General features: G+C 37.4%; 1 protein-coding gene across 2 annotated transcripts in view; it reads left to right on the forward strand.

Moving 5' to 3' along the window:
• Positions 1 to 26207, forward strand: part of WWOX (WW domain containing oxidoreductase) — a 484843-nt gene that overhangs the window by 252394 nt on the left and 206242 nt on the right. Inside the window, exon 9 of one of the 2 annotated variants that reach the window (XM_053953289.1) lies at positions 2147 to 2188. The exons of the other annotated variant lie outside the window; for it this stretch is intronic. Within the exon in view, the coding sequence (XP_053809264.1) occupies positions 2147 to 2173 (27 nt within the window). The 3' untranslated portion in view covers positions 2174 to 2188. Of the gene's footprint in view, positions 1 to 2146; positions 2189 to 26207 lie in introns of those variants that run through there. 2 annotated transcript variants of the gene reach the window in all.

Below are 26207 nucleotides of genomic sequence, written 5' to 3' on the forward strand. Positions count from 1 at the left end.
AGATGATGCTTGGGAATGCAGAAATCAGTGCATTTTAATTATTCAGGAATTAGTTCATTAAGTTTCTCCAGTTGTATTGCAAACTAGTTAGTTTGTAACATTTTTCTATTCAATACAGTATTTAATTTTGTTTGAAGACAATAAACCTCTATTATGAAAAAGATCCATAAAGCAACTTTAATGTTTTATTCTCAGGAAAGATATGGAGTATAAAACTTTATTTTTTAAGATTAATCATTGATGAATCTTTTTTCTTCAGCAATAAGCAAATGCCAAATGTTTGCTGGCAGATGAAAGATTTTGCACTTTGCAAAGTTTGGCTCATCACTGCATAATCTTATGAAAAAACTGAAGATGCAGGTTGCTAGTGCTCTCAGCCTGTTCAAATGCCATTTATACTGGGATAGTCAGAAATGCTATTTTGTACCTGTGCATTGCAAGTGGAAGTTGCCACGAATGTTCTGTGGATCACACACAGCTGCCAAAATGCTGTTAAATATGAAGATTTTTGAGTCTAAAATGACTTTAATTTTTGAGATATCTTGGAGATTCCAATTTGGAGAGATCTTTTAGAGTCTTTAGAGTGATTTATTTGTTTGGTTTGTGGAATTAAAAGTGTATGAGATCGATTTTGCACTTTTTTATCAGATCCAGTACTCTGTGTTTATACATTTGAGGATGAGCTAGGTGTAATTATCAGATTAAGTGGGAATGTTTCCCTTAAATAAGGAGCAGCAATTTTCTGCATTAAAATCTCCTTACATATAGGTTTTCTCATAAGGCAGAAATTACATTGTCATGTTTTTAATCTACCCAGTTAGTTATTTATTTACCTCCAGTTTTAAGGAGGGGAGTGGGGTTTGATATCAAGAGAAGCAGGCTGAGAAGTGAAGGGAGATGATATCTTAGCATTCTGCAGCTTGTGTCAGTGTCTCCAAGCTCACCAACTATTCCTTCCTGTGTGAGATAACCCTCTGCCCCAAAGAATCACAAACTTTCTGCTCCCTGTAATTCTGTTGTCTTAGTTGCTGAAACAGCATCTATATATTTTATTTTTTCGGAGATACTCGGGTAGAGTAACAGAGGGCCTCATTAAGGGCATCTGTTATCTTAGTTCATATTTTATTCTGAATTTTCAGAGTGCCTCAACAGAAGGGATTAAGTGAGAGAAGAACAGACCATCTTTTTTTACTGCTCTTCTGTACCAATTGCTCCCAGTGTTAGATGTACCCCGTGATTACTGCTGTGCAAAGCTTTGCAATATGGTTGGTGCAACCACATTTGGCAGTGATTCACAAGTCATTGCAAATACCATTTCACAGCAAATCCTAATGTAGCCTGAAGATAAAAACCATTGTAAACACTGTATGGGTTGAGACTGCCTTTGTGCTGATAAATATTTCCTTAACATTTAGATGAAGATGCTGTGCTTGCTTTATTTAAGTACAATTGTATCTGTATTGGGTGTGTGAGGAGACTGGCGAGTTATGGAGGAAAGAGGAAACACTTGGAAGTTCTTCCAGGAGTAGAATGCCCTGTGAAACAATTTGCTTCTCAGCCTACCTGAGGTTTGCCATGATGAGATGTGTCTGGGACTTGGGCTGCTCTGGGCCTGGCAGACTTGTGTTCATGGGGACATTATATCATGATGCATGTGTCCTACCAGATATTGCAATCTAAACCCATGAGTTTTATTGCAAAGACATTCTCAGAGCAAGGAATCAGTTTGCTTTTTAACACTGTGTTGCTGCAAAACAGTGTTCTTCCTTATTATCCCTGAAACAGTTCTGATATATTTGCAGTATGATTTCTGGATCAGGCATTAATGTAAATAGTGCTGTAAATGGACTGACACTGTGCACTGCAGGGAACTGAAATAAACCCAGTTCTTTGGAAGCTATGGGAGGAACCAAGCTTTAACTGCATTATTGGCCCGTACCTGAGAGGGTTTCTCTCTCACAGGTACAAATTTTGGTGTGCCTCAGGGCTGAAGGAACTGTGGGCCATACGACTGCTTGGAGGAGCTGATGAGTGCATCTGTATTTGGGGCTCATTAAGCTGTGATGCTGCAAGTGGCTTACCCTAAATACAGAGTTGTTGAGATTTTGGTGTTGGTTTTTTCCCCCTCTCTCTCCTCCCATTGCAGAAAAAGAAGGTTTTACATCTGATTTAGGGATGGTGAGAGGGAATGAAATGGAGAGAAGAGAGACAAATCACCATCTAGAACAGTACAAAGTGAGTAATCTCTATTTTAGTGCTAATTTAAGAAAATGTTGCAATTTTCTGGTATTGTTGGTAACGAGACACTTTTTAATGAAACCCACTTGATTGGGATGTGCAAGCCTCAGGAGTGCCCTCTCTTATCATGTAGTTAATGCTGTGGCCAGTATTTTACTGTCAACATTAATTAGAGGTTTGGGAGGATAACTGGCACGAGATCTGGTGCCCTCCCATTCTCGAGGATAACAGATTGTAGCAGTGAACAACATAAGGGCAAAATGTCCCCCTCCTAGGGCCAGCTCAAATACCTTAGATAGAGGCAGAGAGAGAAAGGAACTCCAGAAAATCTTTGCATCTTGAGAGTAAAGTAGTGCAAACTTTCTCCAGCAGTAAAGTCTGGATTGTATGTAGGTGGCTTGTGTAAAAATGATAATTTAAAATGTGCCTGTAGAGTGAAAATATGACTGATTCTACAGAATTTTCTTTAGTATTTCCTATATACTGTACCAACTAAGGCCATTTTTTTCTTTCCATGCAAACTGCATCTAAATACTCTGCTGTCAGAATCCATTGCCAAGGGCTCCTTTTTGGTGCATCTTGGGAATAAAAATTGGAGGGAGGAAAATGAAACACCATGTACGTCTTCCTTACATTTGGGAACTCTCAGGACATGTACAGGACATTACTGGGGATATTGGGAGGCAAAGAGTCCTGAAGTTGGACTACTCAATTCTTCCTATAATAAGGGAGATGTTCATGAAGATGTTCATCTCCACATCTATTTTTTTTTTGTTTGCAGTAAGAGACAGCAATATTGAACTCTTTTTGAAAGTACTGTATGGTAAAATCTCCATGTGTAATTCAGATTGTGTTATTAATGCTAATTTGAAATACAGATGATAAATAAAATTTTAACTGTTTTCAGGTTTTTCAGGTAGCATTCTTGTCAAATCCCTTCTTTAGTAACTGAAAATATCCCACTTGTACTCTGCAGTCGTTGCTGTAGGGAGGTTTCAGAAAGTGCAGGTAGTCTTATTGCTGTCCCTGGGGTTTAATTATGCCTATTTGTTTTTAATTTGAAGATAAATAATAGTTAGGAATTACTCCATTCATATTTGTTTCACATCCCCATTGTAATGTAGTGGTGCTGCATCTGCTCTTGGTGTTCCCTCCTCTGTCCAAACCTAATTTTGGAAATTTTAACTGAAATGATGAGGTAGTAAATCTTAGCTACCAGGCACACGAGCAGGTTAAATTACCCAGTGGAGAAGTTGCTTATTTGAATCATGTCCAGGACATGAGGAGCCCAATCTGAAACTATTCACAGCCAAGAAATACTAATTTTAATATATAGCAGGATATCTCTGCCTTCTTAATCCTGGAGGGCACGTTAGACAAGGAGCTCTTTTCTAGAGTTATGGCTGTAGACAAGACCATAGAGGGATAGTTTCTTTTAAAATGTCACTGCTTCTTATATTTTTTTACTGCCCTTAGCTTTGTACCCTCGCTGGGTACAAAAGGGCTGCTGCTCCTTCATCCCCAGTGATGTTTGGGAATGCTCACTGTGATTCTGTTCCTGCTGCTCTCTGTCCATAGATCCTGTTTCTGTCAAACTCTCTTCAGCACAAGTAGAAGAAGCTTGCATGAAAGGTTCCAAATTTGGGGAAAATTAAATGAAAATCAAAACATTTTGCTCCATCAGTTTGTTTTAAAACCAAGATATCTTAATTTTTCTGATGTGTAATGTAATTGGCTTGCTTGTCACAGCCCTAATATGAACTAATAATATGTCTGAAGTCCTCATCTGTTTTCAACAAATAGTCTGCAGTAGGAATATCTCATCTACAGAAGAGCTGTGTATATATTTGGCATGTTTAAAAAATGATTAATTGTGATTATAGAGAAATTAATTGTGGATGCACAAAGGCTGGAAGGAAGAGCTGAGCACACAGAGTCTCTAAAAATCTAGTCATGCAAATCTTGAGATGATTGTGTTACATATGTGAAGAGCAAAATAATCTAAAATTATCTAAAATAATCTCTGTCTGTCTTTAATTGTTTTGACTTATGTGTATTTAAAAAATATAATTGACATGAGAAAGATTTGCTACTGCAAACAAATAAGAGAAAAAATGAGGAATCGGTTTTGATAGTGTATTTTCCCTGTTTCTAGAGAATAGAGAAAAGGATATTCAGCATTTTAAATGCTGTGAAGTAATTTTATTAACTGTCTCTAACCAAGAAACAGTTAAAAGACTGCTCTTGCATCCCTTCTTTAGGAACAAAGTAAAGGCTGACAAATGAATTTATGAAGGTAGCAATGTGGATAAGACTTAAACTATTTGCATAAGGATCTATGCATGGTAGAAAAGATTGAAAAAGGTGACTGAATTCTTGGACTTCGGGGGATGATGTGGCTTTATACAGTTTTGTTGTTCAGTGCACTGTTTATAAAAGCAAGTGTAGAAAGTCATGTATAACTTGCATTGAGAGATTGCTGGGAGTGGACTCAAGACTTCACAGTGGCTGATTTGGAGCCCAGCATTCAGAGCCCAAATGCTGGGTCCTCCTTATGTGACCCTTACAAAGGGAAGTTATTTATATTGTCCTCTTGGAATTACTTTGACAGGGGCTTTGAAAACAATTTTGACTTGTGGGACAGATTTAGATCTGATTCAAACTAAATATATTTGTGTTTATCATCCCTGCAGCAGGACCTGCAAAACCCAGCTGGGCTGCAAATGGAAAAGGTGGCTGAGCATGTGGGGCTGCTCTGACCAGGTCTCTGGAGAGGTGGGAGGGTGGGCAGGGAACACAGGAGATCAAGGCTTCACGTGTCTGTGGGGTGGTGGGCTGGGCTCTCTCTGCTGGTAACCGACAGCTGGGTTTCAGGATTGGTAATCTGGGTTATTTGTGCTCACTCTGCCTTCTCCAGGCTGTGTCACAAGTATTTCAGGGGAGAAGTGGCTAAAATGCTGCTCCGACTGAGAGCGCCTTGGAACAGCGAGACTTCTCCATATCTGAGAGAGAAACGGGAATGAAAGAGGCAAAGAAACCCACATTGTCAAGAAAGAGTGTGAGTGTAGAACCTAATTATACCCCCATTGAATCCAATAACAAGAATTCCTATTGATTTTAAAAGGAGAATGATTTGGCAACATTTCATCTCCTCACTCTGCACTAGCAAGTGCATAATGGTCTCTTTTAAACCTATTCATTTGTTTCAACCTTTATTGGAGGACAGAGTGCTTACAGCTGGCAGAAGAGGGGGAGGAGAGAAGCTGTTTTATTTATAACACAATTCAAATAAAAAAAATTAAACCAGACCATCACAAATACATTCAGAATTGCAGAAAGACCTATTATTAAGGAATTACAAGGTTTTTGCCTTCACATTCTAACCAGCTCTTTTTTGTGGCTTTGACATTGCTAAGGGCTCTTTTTTTGTAGAAAAAGACACAGAAACTTAGGAAGTGTGCACAAAAGTCTTGTTTGCCATTTTGTGTGTTGAAGCTGGGCTTCATGGGAGTGTTATTGTTTGCTTTGGTTTTGCTTGTATTTAGCATGTAGCTTTTAAAAGCCCTTCATGGCTGGAGAGTTTTTATTGTAAACATAAAACATTAATTTAAACATTAAAAATTTTACAGCTGCTTTTTAGTACATAAATTTTCACAGACACTCGAAGACAGTGATTTTTGTTTTAATGTTTTCTTTTTCCTAACTGCTCTGAAGTTGCATAGAGGGGGAGAAAAACACAATACTGATAAAATGCTTCATGTTTAGATCTTTGAGCTGTAAGACCAACATTCTTAGCACAGAGGAGAATTCCTAGTAAGTATGGGATAAATATTAGTGCTGCCAAAGAAAGCAAACATTCCCACAGTTGGGATTTTGGGGCAGATCCTTGTTTTTTCTCCCTTAAACAGTTTTTCAGCAAATCAAAAACTTGAAAAAGGAATTAGAAAGGAAGTAATAAAGCAGGTTAATCTGCTTATAGACTACAGCAGCAGAATTGTTGCTCTTGGTGTTACGTGTCCATCACAACAGGGTCTTTAGAAAAGCCCCTTCCAGAGCCCAAGACAACAATAACAAAGAAATAAATAGAAATTGTGTAGCAGTGGTGATGTTTGGGGTTCTGTGGCAGTGCAGGACACAGCTGCATGAGGTTCAAAAGCAGTGGCTGCCCAGTTGCCCTGCTCTGACTGGGGGGGTCAGATTGGCTCCTGAAGGGAATGTGCTCAATTCTCAGCCATGTAAATGGGAGAAGCTTCACTGGTTGCAGTGGACCTGCAGGACGTTATAACAGAAAACCAGTTTTATGCAGTGAATAATCTTGTATTTTTTTTTTTCTGTAGCAATACCTGCAGGCACTGGAATTTGGCAGAGATCTGCTCAGGGAGAGTGGCAAAATCAAGTGACATTCGACAAAATTTGGAGGTGTCATAGAAAGTGGTGGAGGAACAGAGCTGGAGAAGTGGGGCCATGGGTGCAGGAGTGTTCCCTGAAGTAGAATGGATCACTAGTTTTTGTATTATATCAATGGTATTACATTTTTATAGAAGGAAGTAGCTGGAGGTGCTCAGAAGATTGCAGGTACTGGTCTCTAGTTATAATAAATGCTGAGAATGGAAGCACTTAAAGAGAGGGTCTATCATAATAAGCAGGGTTGAAAAATAAACATACAATTTTATCCTGCCCTGAGTGTTCAGCTAAAACTGGAGAGCAGATGCTTTTGCTTTTCCAAGTACTTGAGCAGGAGAGATGAGATGGGCAAGCCAGCTCTGGTGGTGAGGAGAGCCCTGTGTAAATAAAGTGTCTGTACTTCTGGCTTTTTCTTTGATGGAATAATTTGCAGAGTGACTGATTATTACCCCTACAAACCTACTAGCTAACTCAATTTCATCAGCAGTCAGTCACTTTGAATTAAAAAATCGAAACACACATGTACTGGATATAAGAATACATTATATGTATGCTTAACGTCCATTTGAATTTCATTTAAGGGTGTTATTAAGTCTCCATGCAAATAACTTCTAGTGACACAGCAGATAAGTACAATAGAGAAACATCTTCAATATACAATAGCATTAACAGATTTATCTTTGTGTATAACACAGAGTTGGCTGGAGAAGTTGCTGAACAAATGAATTCTGTTTTTCTGCATGTCACTGGATTGGTCTTTGCATGTCTGGACGAAAACCAAAATCAACAAATTAAGAAGACAACAGTATTGCTTACTTTTTTCAACTTCAAGCACAGGAAAAGCACATTTTGAAGTTTCCAGGGGCCGTTGAAATGTCTGTTTCTGTGACATTGTTTGCTATTAAGCATGTTTGTGTTACAGAATTTAACAAATCAATCCAGTGCTGTTTGGCAAAAAAGTAGCAAAAGCTCCCAGACCATCAGATTGTTTGGCTCAGAAGGAGCTGTTGATGGAAATGACTGGCAAAGCCATTTAGTGTGTATTCACCAGAGTTCCTTTATAAATAGTGCTAACTCAAAAAGCTAAGAAATATACACACCCATTTACTGGAAAATTTCTTGTTCTTAAAGATAATAATTGAGAAAATGTGGTGGTGATGCTGTATTAGATCAGGATGAGGGACAGTTGGTTGTTTTCTTCAGCTACTAAATAACCTGTGTAAGTTTGCACTCAATTTTTAAGTCTCTGCCTCTCTCTATTTCAGAAATTTGAAGTAAAAGTATAATCAGTGTTCAAGGACTCATAATTTAAGCCAAAATGCAGTTGTGGTACCACTCCCCTGTGTGTCTGCTCAGGTTCATGCTGATGCAGGGCTTCTGATACTCACAAATCCATTTCCAGTGCTGTAGGAAAGACACAGCAGTGAATTCCTCTTTCCCTCTTTTGCCCCTGTGCCATTTAAGGAGCTTGTGCACCAGTTATTAATTTCTCCACTTGTCTTTCAAGCTTGAGTAGCCAACTCCAATATCTGGGAACGGCTACACAGGAGGTGTTATTCATTAGGACAGGTGGCTCGAGCATGGAATAATCACCATTGCAGATTTATTCCACGGAGGCACAGGCAGAGCTGCTCAGGCTCCCAGCACAGGTCAGGGAGGTGGCACAAGCCTTGTACAAGTCCTGTGTCAAACACCCCAGTCAGATTGTTCTCTGCAAGAGAGCTCAGGCCCGGGTAACATCTCTTGTGGTATCTCTTACATTAAAAGTGGGTGATAATTCACAAATAAAGAGTTTATCCTGGCTGGTTAATAGCCTGGACAAGTATTTCCTGAAATGCATTAAAATAAATAAGTGAACTATCCAAAAACCACAGTCTTCAAACAAAGCAAAAAAGTGGAAATTGAGTTCTTCAAACTTTCAAGGAATTTCTCTCAGGTACTGTTTTTCATGGCTATGGGACACAGATGGATACATACATATGAAATCTGTATGTGTAAACACAGATGTGTAAACACATTTGTACCTGTAAAATTACATGGTTATGAAATCTGTACATGTAAAATTCTTTTCAATGAGGGGAGGTGATCCAGAGACAGGAGAGTAGGATGGTAGAAAACCCTACAACCACGGAATCAAGCTTCCCTACACTCAATGAGTCATAGAGGTTAAAAACAGTCTTAAAACAAATTAGTAGAAAACCTTATTTTTTTATTCACTTTCCTATAAAATTTATTTGTATGCAAATATGTGTCTGTGTCCATGCATATATGCTGTCTGTACACATAAATAGACAAGACATGCACATATGGTGTGCACATATTTATTTTAAGCAAGCAGTTTTGTATTAGTACAATAAATGGTTGCAGGTAGATAACATAACTGATTCACAGCAAAAGTGAAAATGTTGTTTTCCATGTGCTATTACACAAAGTTTGCTGCAACAGAGCATTTGAAGCACAGGCTTCATTATTACTGGAGTGCACACAGTACCTCATAAATACATATAAATACATAAATACAATGGAAATTCCATCTGAGCTGTTATATGGACTTGCTATTGGTATCTTTTTTTGTAATCATAATGTTAAAATGTTTCTATTTCTCCAAATTTTAGTAGACCATTAGTACTCTAAGTCAGGAAATATTAAGAACTCTTTAAAGAAAAGCACTACAACCTCCAGCAGCTCTGATCAGCTTTTTTTTTTGTAATCTGCCTGAGCTTCCTTGCTTCCTCTTCTCTGGTAGTTTAGTGGAGTTTTATTGGAGTATTTTTTGTGTTTACTCAAGCAGCACCTTTGGACTTGCAGGATCCAGCACGTCCCTCCCTGACAGAGCTCGTTCTCTCTTGCTCAAATCTGTGGTCTGTGTGAAAAGTTTTTGTTGTTTGTTTTTTTGTTTTTTTTTTTTTTTTTTGCCTGTTACTAACACCCAGATCCTGTCTTTGTGGTGTGTGGTAGGTGAATATTTTTTGACCTCGTGAGCTTTGCTGCTCTGTCCATGTGTGGTGGGTTTTAACAGCCAATACTCTCTGGGAAAGCTGATGTCCTTCTGCAACAAAGCACAAAAAGCACAGTTCTTCCCCAGACTGAGCTACTGCTTTGCTTACAGTTTGGGTTTTAAATTTGTTCTTTAGACAATAATTTGGAAACTTTAGAAACCTGTTGTGATTTATGTCTGAGTCAGTAGTTAATTTAAGATGCAAGAGGCAGGTGGTGAACTCATACAATGAACTTTAATGATGTTAAACAAATCTGTGGTGTGACAGATTCTTCCCATCCAAGTGCAAAGAGAACTGGCTTCTCAGATAGCACTCCTGAGTAAATAAATAAATAAAAGAATAAATAAATAAATAAATCTTTTAGTAAAAAACAAAAGCACTAAGAGAAGAAAGTAATAAAGTTAAATCACAGTAGTAAGCACTCAGTATTATTGGTTGTAATACACATTAAGCCATGTGATTCTGGCTTACTTATTGCTCAAGTTACATTGCATGATCCTAATTCAGAATGCTGAATTCGGAATGCTCTCAGGCTGACAATTTTATATGCAAAGTAACATTTATCTATCTATTTGTCTGTATTAACCTGCTGAAAGCTCAGAGGAAAAAACTTAAAGGATGACTCCTTTGTTCATAACACTCTTTAGACTTCTTTAAAAATGGATATTTCAGTGTACTTTTGTACGCTTTCAGTATATTTTTCAACTTTTATATACTTTTGTATACTTTTTCTCCTTGGCTGGGCTCAGACACTGTAGTTCTTGGCATTCATATTTTGTAAGTGCCTCCTTTGTTTTTTTTTACATTAAGGCAAATACTGCACCTTACCTTTATGGTATTTCTACTGTGTCCTTATTATTACATATAATAAGTGAAAGCACAGCTATGTTAATTTTTATCCAGCTGAACAGCAAGGCAAATATGTGAAGAAAAATTATCCTGTGTTTTCTAATTTTGAACTTCTTCCAGTATGTTCTGTGGCAATGGAATTAATTAATTTACTTGGGTTGTGTTCAGTTACAGTGATAAGTGTTTTAATACTCAAGTGCATTTTTTTACACTGACATCTTAGTGAGATGCTCAGCTTTACAGAATGCTGATTGATCAGTTGTAAAAATGAAATAGTAAATCTTAATATACTAAACTGAATTTATTATACTTTATGTCTATTTCCAGGGAAAAATAATTTTGATTACTTTCAATGCTTTATGTATTTACTGGGTGAAAACCTGGCTTACCTTGTCCAGAGCAAAATTCTTACGGATGCGAGAGAGCCATACCACTTCTGGGGTTTTTGACTTTTGGTTAACCATTAAAATGTAGTTTATAGCTGAGCATGTGAATTTCTGCTTGTAACAAAATTTGTTTTGATGGAAGCTTGTAGAACTGCTTCAGTACAGAAGATCTCCGTGAGACAATAGAGCTTATAACTATTGTTTTCTCTTTACTCTGAAATAAATTTTTCAAATTTTGTCATGAATAATAATTTCTTACAAAACAAATCAAAGGTGTCTCAAGTTTAAGAAAAATGCAATTGCCTGCATTGTTTGACCAGTATTTCTCAGATGTGTAAAGGAAGGGACGAACTCTCTGGTCTGAGAAACAACAAAAATATTAGTGTGATAAAACTGGCCCTCCAGGAAAGTCATAAATCCCAAGCCTCATTGCTGGGGAATGTGGTTGGCACAGTCCTGAGGTCATGTACCTTCATCCAGTCAAGGTTTAGCCCATTATGAACATCTCAGATAACAGGGATGGCACTGCCCATCCCCAGTCCAAGAAGGAAATAGAAATTGTTGTTTGTGCACAACCAAAAGTGCAAAAATATTTTCCTAAAGATTTTAGTATCATCTATTTCCCAGTATTTATAGAAGAAAAAACACCTTAAAACCCAGTTTGTTTCTCTCTTTGAATCTTCTTTCACTTACTTATGACTTACAGGCTGTGTGGGTGGGTTCAGAATTTATAATAGTTTGCAGGTGTTTCTCACTGTTTTTCTTTCCTTTACTGTCTTTTTGTTTATTTAAAGGAAATCACAGTGGTATGAGTTGAGTTGGAGCTTGCAAATGTAACAGAATGGTTTATCCTGGCAAGGTAGGAAGGAAGGACAAGGGAAGAGAAACAACATGAAAATGGAATATAGGTTCAATTAATTAAGGATAGCAAGTAATTTTAATCTGAATTCAGTTATGCAATTCTAGGGAGAATAGTGTTGAAATCTTACATATGGGAAAATATTTTCTTAGGTAAGACTGAAGTTTTAGTTCCAAGATAAACCTAATTTTGACCTTAGTTTTGTGTGAAAATCTATTTTCTCCATCACATTTATTTTAGAGAATTGTGTCCAGTTGAGTTTGCCCAAATTTTATGCATATAAGTCAGTCTGATTTTGATGTGTGGGATATATTATTTTTTTTAAAGATTGTATGGCCAAGATACATTGGAGCTGATAAAGATAGTATTTTTATGACAAGTTTTTGTTTCTGTCAACTCTGAGCTTTCTGTATTCCAGTGATTATTTCCTATGAGTCAATCATGTCTATATGTGAGTCAATCAGTGTATGTGTTCTTTCCATCTTAGAAATATTCCAGAACCTGAATTTAATTCCAGGCCTCCAGTAATGTTAAGCCAGAGCCCCTTGTGGGACTGAGTTTCTCCAGCTCCAGCTTGGGAAGCAGAATTACTTTGCAGCAACCTTCCAACAGTTCTGTGTTGCAGTTTTTCTACTTCCAGATTTTTTTACCCAGTTCCATTTTTAGTAGGTGATTTTTTTTTATCCAGTTATCAGTGCATCATGAGTGCATCACACTGCAGGGATGGGTTGGTTTTGGAAAAAAGCCCACCACTGAAGTGGATACCCAAGTGAGGTTCTTTAAACCTTTCTTGTATTTTCCCCCTCTTTTTTCCTTTTTTATTTCTGTTAACTTTTTGTGCTCCAGAACACAACTGGATGGACTGGATTTGACTATTGCTGTGCAGTCTTGGCTCCCAGTAAGTCCCATCTGTGCTGCTCCTTGATTTAAAAGGAGGCTTCACTTATGAGCAGGGCAAAGTATTTTTCCCATTCTGCAACCCCATGAGTCAAATACATCCATGTTTCATGCTTTATCATGTTACATAAATAATCTTATCTATCCCTGCAGTATTTCTATTAGCTACATCATTGCTAAATTTTGTAACAATATGCCCTTTGCAGTAAAATGTCACCAAAAAGTTATATACTGTAATAATTTTCATCTGTTTCATAAAGACAGACAATTTTTAAGATTCATGTTCATTTCATCATTGAAATCTGAGTCTTCATACATTAATTTATAATGAAACCTCATGCTCCCTTCTACATTGATCACTAATTTTCTGTCTCCTTGATATGTGTTAAAATAAACTATAGATATAAAGGGCACGTTATATGGCTGACACTGTTAAATAGAACACACTTCTCTAACTCATCCCTGTGGTCTGGCCTTTGTTTCACAGGGAAAATCCTCAAAACCCAATTGTAAAAGATGGGCTGCTTTCCCCACGCAGATGATCCGATGTGTCCCCTGTTTCTGTCTCCAGATAACCTGAATAATGAATTTTCAAAGGGTGGCCTGCAGCCCATTCTGAATGCGGGCTGCAAAAAAACACTTTTTGAAGTTGCATATAAAAACATTGCACTGCAGCTGAATATTTTTCGTGTGCCCTCCAGATCAAAATCAATGTTGAAAAAGAAAGGATGATACAGGTTAAGAACATAACATGAAAACCGAAGCAGGGGATGTGAACTGAGGTGTACCTCGTTTATTATCCTACCTGACAACACTGAGCACCAGCTGCATTTACAAACAGCAGAGCTCCATCAGAGCCTCACAGGGAGATAATCTGTCCTGGAGCACTGGCTTGCATCTCTAATACAGTTACAGACTGATTTAAGTCACAGAACAAGATGTTCAGTGTATTTCCAGTTGCTTTCATTAACAATGATAAACCTATTGAGCTGACTGCTACAGCTCAGTTTTACTGGGAAAATGTCACTGTTGTGAACCTTCCAAATAGTGGGTGACATTTTCTGCTCTGTGGCAGTCTAGGGGAGGATTCCTGATGCACTTGGAATAGAAGGAATTACATCTGAATGTTGGCCAGTGCAAATAGCAGTGGGGAAGAAGGTAAAGCTTCAGAGCTCCCCTGGTAAATTAATTTTCCCTAATTACATTTCATGGCAGGAAACACAGATATTAGAAGTGCCTGTTGAAATAATACAGTATTTAAATTCTGATTAATCCATAGGTCAGGCAAGAACTGTTCAATACACGTCTCCAGAAGGAAAGCTCTGCTTTGCAGGAAAAAGGGACAAACGTACACACAAGTGGACAGGATGAGTAATTTCAAATGCTAGTTGAAATTTGGTGGCAGACAATAGATAAGTTAAGCCAGTAGCTAGAAAATTACCAAAAGTGTGAAACATCATCACTAACACATCTTCCAGAGATCCGAGGTAGAATGATTGATTAACTTAGTTTTCTTCCCTCCTCTCTCTTAGGAAAGCTGATTTTTATTTTTTTCTCCCCAGAAATCCTTTGCACATAATTTTTGGTAATATGGGTACCATGAAAATATTTGTGTTCTGGTGGGGTGTTAGTTCAGGCTAAAATAGGAACAGTTAGAAAACTGTTATTTTAGTCAATTTTTGCCAATATGCTTATTTGTCAAGCATTTTAATTTCACTGTGCTTTCCTTTCTTAAGCCATGGTTCCTTTTGCTTTTCAATAACCCTGCCACCTCCTACAAGGAGTCCCAGGAATGCTGAGATACCCAATTACTCATTCAATTTCTGCCTAAGTAATATTTTATGATCTTCCCTGTTTGTTGGCGTGTAGTGCTGAGGTCTGGAGTTCCCATGGACCATCCTGCTGGGGAAGGGATGCAGTCCCAATGTGTAACTAGGAGGAGTTACAGCCTCTGGATTATACAGAAGAGTAGATGGGAAAGACTCCCTCAATTTAGCCAGTAGCTCCTCATTCAAATGCCCCCAATTCAGACTCTTGTTTTCTGGATGTACAGTAAGGAGACATCCCCCAGACAAGTCCCAGCAATGTCTAAAAATAATCTCCAAGCCTTTGAAGTAAACACCCAAGTGCTTGATGTCATCAGAGGGTTTCTTTGTCTGGAGTGTTCACACACACTCTCCTTGTTGCAGAGCAAAAACCAAGTTCTTCAAGTTCTGAACCATGTGAAGTTTTGTGGCATTTGCAGCCGAATATTTAGTTTCCAGTTCTTTGTTCACATTAATTTAGAGTAATATATAGCAGCAATAGTATTGTAAAAAGGGATAATTATGAATCTTTCAAGGCTAGCTGTTTCTGGAAAACATGCCTTAGTCATATGTTAGTGATTGCCCTGGATACAGAACAAACTGGATAAAATTCAGTGATCTGTGTTATATAGATTAAGTTTAGAAAATTGAATGCTCCCTTTCAGTCTCGCAATCTGGTGAGAAGGCATTTTATTTTTTGTGAGTCAATACAGGTGTTTTGCAGCACTGATTTTGTGCAGAATTCTTCTAAAGCCACATTTCAAACTGCAAATCATTTTGGAACAGGAGCTCTGCTGCAAACACTTGAGTTTGCAGTGGCTGATGTGACTTTTTTAAAGATGTAAGTAATGGATAAAGCAAAAGGATGAAGCAAAGAAAGCTAAATCATTTGCTGTGACCTCTGGGTTGCTCCACTGATGTAAGTAAGTTTCTTGGGATTTACATCATTACAGATGAGAGCAGAGCTTCCCCTTGGGGTATGGGGAAGGAGCTCTGTGGGTTATTCTTGGACTCCAGCAGGCCAAGGTTGGAGGTGAACAGCGACTGCACTGAGGAAAAACTATGCAAGGAGGAATTTCAGTGATAGGTGGATATGCAGATTCTTTTTCTGGTAGGAATTGTAGAAGTATTTTACTGGTTTCAGAGCTGAAAAGAAATTTTAGTCGCAAGTTAAGCATATGGGGCTTGAAAAAAGGCATCTCATCAGCTTTCATAGATGCTGATTAATGACCTTATTAAAGAGATATAGTTGATGTACTTAAACATTGCCTCCTGCCCCATCCAATAGAGAAAATGCTCTGAAATGATGGAAGCATTTTCCTTTTCATTGCAACACACTGTTAGACAAATTGGCAACTTCTACAAGGGTGGAATATTTTCTAAAAAAAAAAAAAAATACTTTGCAACACTCAAACCCCCTCACTCAAGCACCTGTTGTGGAATCCACGTGGAAAGGGTGAGAAAGGCTTTTTTTCCCCACTGGGACTTGTGAACTCTTAGAAAACTCTTGGAAATAATTATAAAAGGTGCTTCTTGAAAAGGACAGTGTCATTTTACTGATATGTACTTGGCATTGTAGATCAGCTGCACCCTGCTGCCTTAACTTTATAAGTTCACTGTTAATGGAACCAGCAATAGGAAGAATATAGGGCAGGAAAAATACAGTTTTTCACTGGTGTTTTAATTTAATTCGGCGTATTTGTGTATTTTAGCCCAGAAGTTGAATCTTCTCACAGAATCACATATTGAAATGTATCTTTCTTCATAATGTACAGGTTGGAATATGTAAACAGGGAAACCTCTTTGACCTATATAAACTAGAAATTATATTTCAAAGATATTTAAATAACGTCTCAAGCTGCCATCCATCTGCCCTTATTAATGAATGAACAGCCCAGAAATGATTTTCACTTCTGAGTATTTGAATAAATTGCTAAGCAGTTAAGATTACCTCCCATGTTGAGTACAGTGGCTTATTTTCCGTATGGTAATAAATGAAGGTGATTTAATCATAATCAGTAAATGACCTGCAAAATTTCATTTTGCAGTGAAGCTTTTTTTAACCTATTGAAATGTGAAAGTATGTTTAAAGTAGGTAAACCTTCCTCCTCACTGAAGGCTGCTTGAATGGGCTGAAATCTTCTCTGAGTCTCAGTTTAGAGATCTATTGACATCTTAGTTCTAAAACTACTTTAAAATGTGGGTTTTAATGTAAACACTAAAAAAAGCCTTAGAAATAGAAGTGTACACACACTTACTTCTTAATCTGATGATCCCAGAGCTGACACCCTGAGGGCACACTTCAGGGAGCAAAAATCCAGGAAAACCTCTGATTTGTTCTGCAACATGAACACACCTTTTACAGGCTTGGAATTGCTTGTGCTGAGTAAAACTCGGTGGGAGAGGGGGAGGAAGGAGTGGTGTGGCACTTGCACAAATGCCTGCTCTCAGAAGTGGGTGGTCATACCTGCCCATTTGATCTAATCTTGAATTTCTGGCTGGGGTGAAATGTCCAGAGAGGGGCAACCTGCTGCCAACTGGCAGAGGGAAAATTGTCTGTCAAATTCTGCCCCAGCTGGGTGGTAATTTTGGGTGGCAAAGGTGGTTTCTGCTCTGCCCTGGTGCAGTACCAGCTGCACGCAGCCCTTGGGGCTGCAGGGCACAGGCTTGCTAACCACAGGCATTTGTTTTCCTTATTTTAGTGGGGTTTATGCTTCATAAGGGAGACCTGAAACTGGCCAGTGACCTCCAAATATTTGCTGTCCAGTTCTCTAGCTCTGTCAATATATTTGAGCTTTATTTTTTCAGCATTTCTGCTCATGCAGCTCTGTTTCTTCCAGTCTGTTATTCCCCAAGGACCCTGAGGCCATGTGTAGAAAATACGTTCAAATAAAGATGGACAGTTACATTCTGGTGTTTGAGCTGCAAATGCTACATGTAAGAGTTCAGAGATATTAAATTAATTGTTCTTGCTTTCTGGCACCATGGTACTCTCCCTCAGCCCAGCCCAGCGTGTGTAGTTATTTTAATAAAACATGATTGCAGCTTTTCAGCCTTTTGACTAACACGAAGTGTCATATTTGCTTAACATCTGATGCATCTTCGGTCTGAAAAACATATCATCAGGAGGAATTGATTCAGATTTTAATGGGGCTTTTGCATCTCTGAGTTTTGTTCTCTTACAATCTTATTTTGCACTTTTATTTGGGTAGATTCTTTCAGTTCAGTAATTTAATCACCTAGTTTCTCTTAATTAAGGCATCTTAACCAGTTTGATAGTTTATGAATTGTAAATCAGGAATGCCTAGGCAGAACAGTCTTTTTGTTATCCTTATCAATAATACGATGCTTAAGCTTTTGTGGCAGTAAGGCGGCGTGCAGAGCTTTCCATTCCCCTCTGTCTCCTGTTAGCACTCCATATGGTAACATTTAAGTGTATTTCTCAGGCAAAGACTGTTGTTGCTCACCAGACTGGTCCCTTCAGGTGCTGGTCTCCATCTGTGGATTAATTCACTTCCATCATTCTTACCACTGATACTGGAAACAGCTGTTGTCTTTTCCTCAGTGGCACAGGGGTCAGGAGATGACCTTAATGAACGAGCCAGCAGGAACCTCCATCTACCAGTCTGTCTGTCTGCCTGGATAAACTGGCCAATTCTTCCTCACCCTCTTTCATCTAGCTTTTTATGTCTTTTATCTTCATAGTTTACTTTTCTTTTGCTTCCAATTTTAATGCTTTAATACGAATAATAAATGGACACCACCAATGGAAAGTTTATTGTGTTTGTTACTGTAAGTTAGTCACAAACATTTGTGTTCAAATTCTCATCTTTAATTGTGATGTTCAAATTATTTTTTTTTTGGTCACTTAAGTTACACATTCAGTTGTTTTGTAACCAGGAAAAAATTTCAAAACAATCTTAGGCATGAACACTTCACTTTAAAATAGATTTAAGGTATTGCTGGATAGAATATATCCTTTTGTTGCTGCCCTACAAATTCTAAGGTCAAATACTGAATTTATCACTCTGTTCTTGCTTGGGAAAAACTGCTGTGAAATGAAAATTCTGACTGTTTAAGGATCTGATCCTCCTTGTGCTTTATGGCATGAGAGGTTCCTTCGTAACCTGCTCTCCTTGCCACAAGGAAGCCGTGGCCTTGATTTCTTGACAAATGCTGCAATATTCAACAGGATGTCAGAGCCTGAACTTCGTTTGTACCTGGGAAATGTTGGAGTATTCTCGCTCAGTAGAGCTGTCTGAAAAACCTGACCTGAGACAATCTCTCATTGAATATTTGCAGACAGGCCATGGTATTCTTAAGGATGACAGGTATGAGGGGTTTGGTTGTTTTGCTTTTTGTTTTTGGTGCAGTTTAGCTAAAAAAATTATTGGTAAGTAATAAAATCAAAGGGTGCCCACCAACCAATGATGCTCTACTGTTGTCAGTCATTCTACTTAATTTCCTTTTAATCTGGACTAATTGTTCTAAAACCAGTCTGAGTTGTTCAACAGCACTGAAGCTTGATGGAGGAGCTTTGGGTAGAATACGATCCAAAGACTGGGTGTTGAAGTTGCACAAATTCAACTTGAAAATAGGATGGAATTTTATTATAGGAAGGCTAGAACTTTTTGGAAAAAAATGTATTTGTGGCTATGTGTTACATTTTCCATTGCTTGAACCTTTAACATTTCTGTATGAAATGAAATAAAAACAGCTGCCATTAGCAAATAAAAAATTCTGAATTTTATGTAGGAATTGTTATCTGGAATTCAGTGTGATTGGATGATTCTGGGTAACTACTTTTTCTGAAAAACAGATCCATCATTAATTTGACTTCCTAGATTTTGAAATCTAAAGGTAAAGTAATATATGTTTAACAGAGTATAGATTTCTTTCTCTCTCTTCTTCTTTGCTGTCTTTTTTTCTTTTCTGGATAGCCCAGGCAAACAGCACACATCACTGACTGCAGGAGTGTTTTTAAACAGACTAATTGAAATTTAGATGTACTGAGATGTAGATTGCTATCCATAAAAAAATCAAATCCTAGTTCTTTCTTGATTCATGAACTGCACTTTTTTCCCTTTAAAGGGGACTGAGCTTTCTTACCTGAGCTGTAGGTAAATAACGTAAGGGCAGTTTGCTGAGGGAGAAGGAGGATGTGAAAACAGAGTCACAGAGCAGCTGCCTGTGATGGAACAGAAAAAAAAATATGATTAAGGTGCAGTGTTATCTTATGTACAGACTCTGTAAGATTTAGACCCCAAATAAAGTGATTTTTTTTTTCTTATTACAACACTGTGATCCCTCATGAGATTCTTTGTACAATTAAAACACATTTTTAAGAGGGATATCTCTTCTGCAGCTCTGCCCTGAATCTGGCACTATAAGCGTATCTTTAAATTTATATAGATTGAGAGATATATATTTAAATTTCTGATCCTCTTAAGGGTAAATAAATATATTAAAATAAGCTATGGCTTGTATAGTACAGTATAACAATGATAAATGATGTTGTGTGTAATTTTTCTACTATTAACATAAAGTAATATAAACTGAAGGACACTAGTCTATTGAGAGAGTTAGTAGCTAATGTTCCATATCAGATGTGGACAATGTCAGGACTGAATACAGATTAGGCAGTGTCCTTTTCTCCCCAGGGGAATTAAACTTTGAGACACCACTGGCTGCCAATGGTTTTACTGCATTTTGTTGGTGCCTGTGGTGCCTTTCTTGGTCTATTAATTCAGAAGCTGTAAATGACAATGTGAGCAAAAAAAGCTTTTCCAGTGGGATGCATTTCATTTATGTATTCTTGGATCTACAATACCTTTTCAATCTGTTTTGTCACAATAACTGTTTAAAAAAATGGTACATTATCTGTGCTTTTGCATGAACCTTTCCAGGATATTTTTATTTTCTGTTTCTTTTTTCTTATCCAGAAAAAATAAATTGATATATTAGGGAGACAGAATAACCTGGGAACTTTAAATATTGAAATGGATTTTCCCTGCCTCCTCATTTTTAATGATTTATTTAAAAACATGATGTATTGTGTAACACCAAGGAAACTCTGAAAATATACACACAATCTCAAATACACAGTGTGTTTAATTAGGAAGTATTCAGTTTAAAATTTGTTAGAATTTAGTAAATTTTAAGTTTTCATGCATGTGTTTTAGTTATTGCACGTTTAAATGAGTTTATAATCAGTAATATGATGTGAAAACAAGATTTGGTTTTAAGGACTTTCTAATTGAAAACGATTTACTTTCTGAGAATATTATCTCTAACAGGCAAATGCAGGAGGCTCTCAGCAGCTGTGGTGAAGGTGTGGGGGGTGTGTAGAAATTTGCACAGGTAAAAACAGGGATATTGGAAACAGGTCTGGAAATAGGTCTTTTGCAGCAAGAGACAGAAGGTGATTAGAGATCACATTTATTATACAAAAAGCATGAGGGTGTAATCAGTAAAATCTGCAGATGAATTAGATTTTTAAAAATTCTAAATTTCATTAAAACTAAAGTCAACACGGCATCTTTGCAAAAAAAATTGTCTTTTACAACACCGTGTTTTATTTTTCTTAGGAAAAAAAATTAAAATTGATATTGATGGCATTTCACAGTTAACATGGGAATACTATTTTAGGTATTTATCACCTCCCAATCCTAAGTTCCTATGAAGCAGAATCTGAGATTTCTTCTATTGATGTGCACATTGTTATTCTTCGGGTGATCTTTGATATGATACGTTTGTCATGGTTCATAAATTTTATTGTTGCACTAAAAACAGAGTTAGAATATCCTCAATGCAATTATAAAAATGTATTAAAACTGAGAAGGATAAAAATATGGTGCAAGATGGGCTTTTAATGATTGTATAAATGTTCACTGTTCCATGGGAAAAAATTGAGCTTTTCAACATAGGCATAACAGTGAAATGTGAAGTGTAGGGCCAAAGTTTTTGCTCTTAGAATTATGTGGGTTTTCAGCATGTAGAAATGGTGTTTTAATTTCTGCTTGAAAAGCTGGAAGTGTCAAGGCTTTGAGCAGCAGAAGAAAAGTTCATGCCTCCCCCATTCGTTGGCAGTGATATGAGGATATATCCCCTTTTTCTCTCTTTGAGAGGCTGGGAGTCATCTGGAATAATACACTGCACTGTGCTTGTGCCTGAGTTTGGTGTAGGTGGGAAACAAATGTTACTGCAGGTGCACCACCCAAAGTGGTGTCCTCAGGAAGGTGCAGAAGTAGACAGACCCTGCTGGGCTGATTTTCTGCTCTGTGCTCCCTCTGCTAAATGGTGTGCACGAGTACCTGGAGCCTGTTGCCAACACTCGGAGTGAGAGGAAGGGAAACAAAACTGGGCTGTGAAAAATTGAAATGCTTGCTCTGACCTGACTGTGACAATTTTGGGAGGTGTTTTATGTGGTGATAGAATTGCAGAGATCTACCCTCACTAATACATGGTGCAAGAGACTCTTCTATTATACCTGGTGACACACACGACACTGTAGTACATTATTCATTCAAGGCCCTTTTTGAAAAGGTCTTATGTCCTATATAAAACAGGCTATTATGTGATGCATACGCAAAAGAGGATGGATGTGACATTCCTCTCAAACTGTACAAACCCTTTTATCTGGTACCACCAAATACATGTTAAGCATTATTTTTGCCAGTAAAAGAATTTGATTTTAAAATTCAAAGTATGCTAAGCATGTGGTTTCTTAAAAGATGCTTATTTTCAAAATCTAGGAGTTTTATTGGGAAAGTATAGATTGAGAAATTTGGAAAGATTTAACAACATCATAAAATGTTTTTCCTTCAATTAAGTTTTCATTTCTCTTCTTATTGTGCTTTGAGTACCTTTTGCCAACACTTCTCTATTTTTCGCTGCATATTCTACCCGCTCGTGCTGTGTCTTGTGTAGAGCACTGTCTCTGTAGCTGCTGCTGATACAGAGTTCTCATTTATTTACATTTAAACTTCAATTACGTGAATATAATGCTTGTCAATAATACTGAATACAGAGGAGTTGAATATATCCCCAGTAAGTTATAGTAAATTGTGTGATTTTCTACCATTTACTGCTCTCTTCATACAATTCTTCCTTGTGCTTTTGTGCAATATTGAATGACGTGCAAAGTTTTCTTGTCCTCTTAATATTGTTTTCTTCTTAGAAAGCATTTCAATCTCTCTCTCCCTCTGAATATGGACAATACATTGTCTGGGAATTCAAGAACTTAACGTTGACTATTTTCTTGGCACTTTTCTCAAAAAGGATGTGTAAATATTTTTTTCAGTGCATACATGACTATAATTTCTATAACAGATAAAACCTACAAATTTTGTAATAGGTAAAAACTTTCCAGTAAAGGTAGTGAACATGTTTTATATGATGTTAGAAGAGTGGAATGTAGTAATGTTGATGGAAGTTGATGTGATTTGGAGATGTTTCTTTATAGGCATTAAACAAAATGACATGAAGCCAAACAAAGCCTTGCATTTTTAATTGCCAACTTTTCCCCATTCCCTGCGTAAGTAGTGATGCATGAAAAAGTAGCATAAAATATGACAGAAGCAGAGTTCTTTATGGGTGTGTAGCTGTAAGAACACAAGGAAGCTGTGTGAGGTGTGTGTAAGTAGAACGTGGAGTGTTTGTGGTAAATCAAAGGCCTGGTGGGGGAAAGGCTGAGGTAACAGACATTGCAATGTGTAAAACCCTAAATGCCTGTTTAGTTCATCCAGAATAAGATACTTTTGATCTCATCCTCTGTTCTACGTTGTTCTTGCGTGCCTTCCCTTCTGGGGCTACTCCTTCAGTGTTTAAAAATCTGTTGTTCTTCACCCCCCTAACTGTGAAGCCTGACTTGTAACAAGAACTCAATTGCAGGCTTCCAGGAAAGAGAAAGAATTTTAGTTATAAATACAAAAATTCTCTGTTGAGAATTTTTCCTTAGGGTTTGGGAGCCCTAGTAGTAGGTTTCCTGGTTGTTTTTGAAAGAATAAGAGCAGCTAAATTAGCTTACAGCTGTAATTTTCAGAGATCCAGTGAAGATGGAGGAATAGGATTCATGGTCTGTAAGAGCGTTAGTAGGGAACAAAAATCCCAACGAATTAAAATGTGGAGCAGAAAAGTGAAGAAGCACATAGCAGAGGTTGGTGAAATATATCCAAGTGTACTCTCAAAGAGACAGAACTGAAAATTCCTTCCCGAGCAGTGGGTGAGGTGTGAGTCTCACAAACATCAGCATTGCACCACCGAGGTGCAAGAACCCTCCTTGTGCAGCCCATAAAAAGGGCCACTAAGGACTCACAACATGATCAGTGGCTCCTTATCAGTGCTAAGCATCCTAACCCCCAGCTTCCTCCTGACTTTAAGTTATTTAGCAAAGTATTAATCACTTTTCTGGAGCAGGACTTAAAACTTGAGCACTAAGTGGCTGCCAAATAAAGTTGCTGCGACATTACCAATCTCATTGCACAGTTAATTGAGCTGCATTGCATTGATTTTTGAGTGTTTATCTGTGTTGTCAAGGTATTTACATAAGCAATGCAGACTATGTTAAAGGCTTTATGCAAAGCTGCCAGAATTCTCAGCCCCTCCTCTATGTATTTACTACTGAACGTGTTGCTCCCTCAATAATAAATTCTGAGGGCTGACAGTGTCTAAGTCTGCTGCTCCTTTGCCCTCAATTTCAGTGAGATGGGCCATTGAAAACTCATTACAAGCTGTTTAGACTCTGACTTTGACTTTTGCTCAGCAGTGAACAAAATTAACAGCTCTTGGAGGTAGCAAAAGAGGCACTGAGCCAAAAAAAAAAAAAAAAAAAAAGAAAAAAGATGAGAGAAGACATTCAATATTATCTCTATTAGTCATGCAAACAAGCTTAAGTCCAAAGTACATGTGTTCTGCACATGGCTGTAATTGTGCAGCCTTTGGTGCTTTCATCCTTTCTCCCACCTTTTAATATGGTGCAAGCTCTTTGCATGGCACATAGACACTCTGGAATGTGCTTGCATGCCAAGCAGCAAGACTCTGAGTGCAGCAGAATTGCTTCATAAATTTAACTATCACTTTCAAAATTCTATTTTTTTTTTCTAATTTAGTGCTTGATAGTTTTTTATGTGATAATTTTCAAACGCTGTTTATAGCAAAAGTTACCTTGATAGGTAGAATATTCAGGAAAAAAGGTCTGTGTATATCAATGTATCTATCAGTAAGCAGTCAATACTAAAATTGCTTTTAAAAGCAAGTTATTTGTTTACACTCAAAAGAAACCATTTGACTAATTTCTATTGATGAAAATTAAATTCCTTTAGAATGAGAATGACAAAAGTATTTTTTATCTGCCTTAAAATGTCAGTCCACTTCTAAGCAAGTGACAGAGAATTATTTTGTATGGTATAAACTCTGGTGATGAATTTTAGGTCCCGATCACATTAATTACTAGACATTTATGGCACATTATTCTAACAGTAGTGATGTTTCCTCCTGATCCCACTTTGTCTTTTTTTTAAAACTTTTTTTTGTTATTTTGTGAGAATTATGTTGGCAACCAAGTAACATTTGAAATAGATGCAATAAAAACTTTAGGAAATAAGTGAGTCAAACAATTCAGGACACAAAGTTCTCTTTAGCTGGTGCACTGTGGTTCCAAGCTGATGAGCAGTTGAGAGAAAGACATTATATATACTGGAAAATAGTGAAAATTAATGGGTACTTTATGTACCAAGTTAAGCTTCACTCACATGCTACATTTGCTTTAAATACAGTTGCTTTCTTCTCCCAGTTTTCCAGGCTGAGCAAGTAAAGTGAAACCTGACCAAGCACCTTTTTAGTGTGGTCAGAAAGTCAGTTCTAAGAAAGAGGCTGGAATTTGAAACCTTTGAAATTTCCAGTTGTGTTTTTCTGATCCTTAAACCACAGAAAATTTGACCTTCATATCAGATAAGGTTAAAAATAAAATAATGGGGATTTTTTTTCCTCTTTATCTGTCATTATTTCATTTAGTTTGGTATCCCATTGCTGTATTCCGTGATAACTGCACATACTTTAATTCTAGTGTAATCACAGCTCCTGGCACCCGTTATGATAGCACTGCTGGCTATCGTTTCTTTGGGTTTTTTCTCCTTTTTGTTTTGGGTTGTTAAATAGTAGTGATGACTTCATTTTGCTGGCCTTCCAGAAATGTGCTCTACATACTTGATCTTGCTTCCAAACTGCAGCATTTTTGTCCTGCAAAGTCCCTAGCTCACAAATCCTCTAACCCTTTGCATTACACTTTACAACCCTTAGTGCAGAGAGGAAAAAGCTGCCATTGAAAAAAAAAAAAGAGATACAGAAAAGGCTTCTGTGAAAGAGGTATTTTAAAGTAAATCCTAAATATTTCAAGTATTATTCTGGTTTTATCAGTCATTACTTGTGCATGCAGATACAGGCTCTATATTTTATATATCTCTTCCCTTACTTTGTTGTCTTTTTTCAGTGAATCGCAAGGTGTGGAGCTGGTGAAGGTCAGGCAGGAAACAGATTACCAGCATCTTGTACCACAATGTCACAATACTTAAAAGTGTTTACAGTGCCCACTGACACACAATGAATTTAGGACTGGCAGACTGAAGCAGAAATAAAACTATTCTTATTCTTCCAAACCTGAACAGGGGCCTTGGTGGTTTATGGTTGTTTTAAGGTCCATTAATCCTTGAATCATGAGGCCGTGTAAAAAGTGACAGCTTTAACATTCAGTCCCTGGGTTTATTTAAAATGT

Source organism: Vidua chalybeata, chromosome 11 (genome assembly GCF_026979565.1).
Source record: "Vidua chalybeata isolate OUT-0048 chromosome 11, bVidCha1 merged haplotype, whole genome shotgun sequence".
Classification (NCBI taxonomy): Eukaryota; Metazoa; Chordata; class Aves; order Passeriformes; family Viduidae; genus Vidua; species Vidua chalybeata.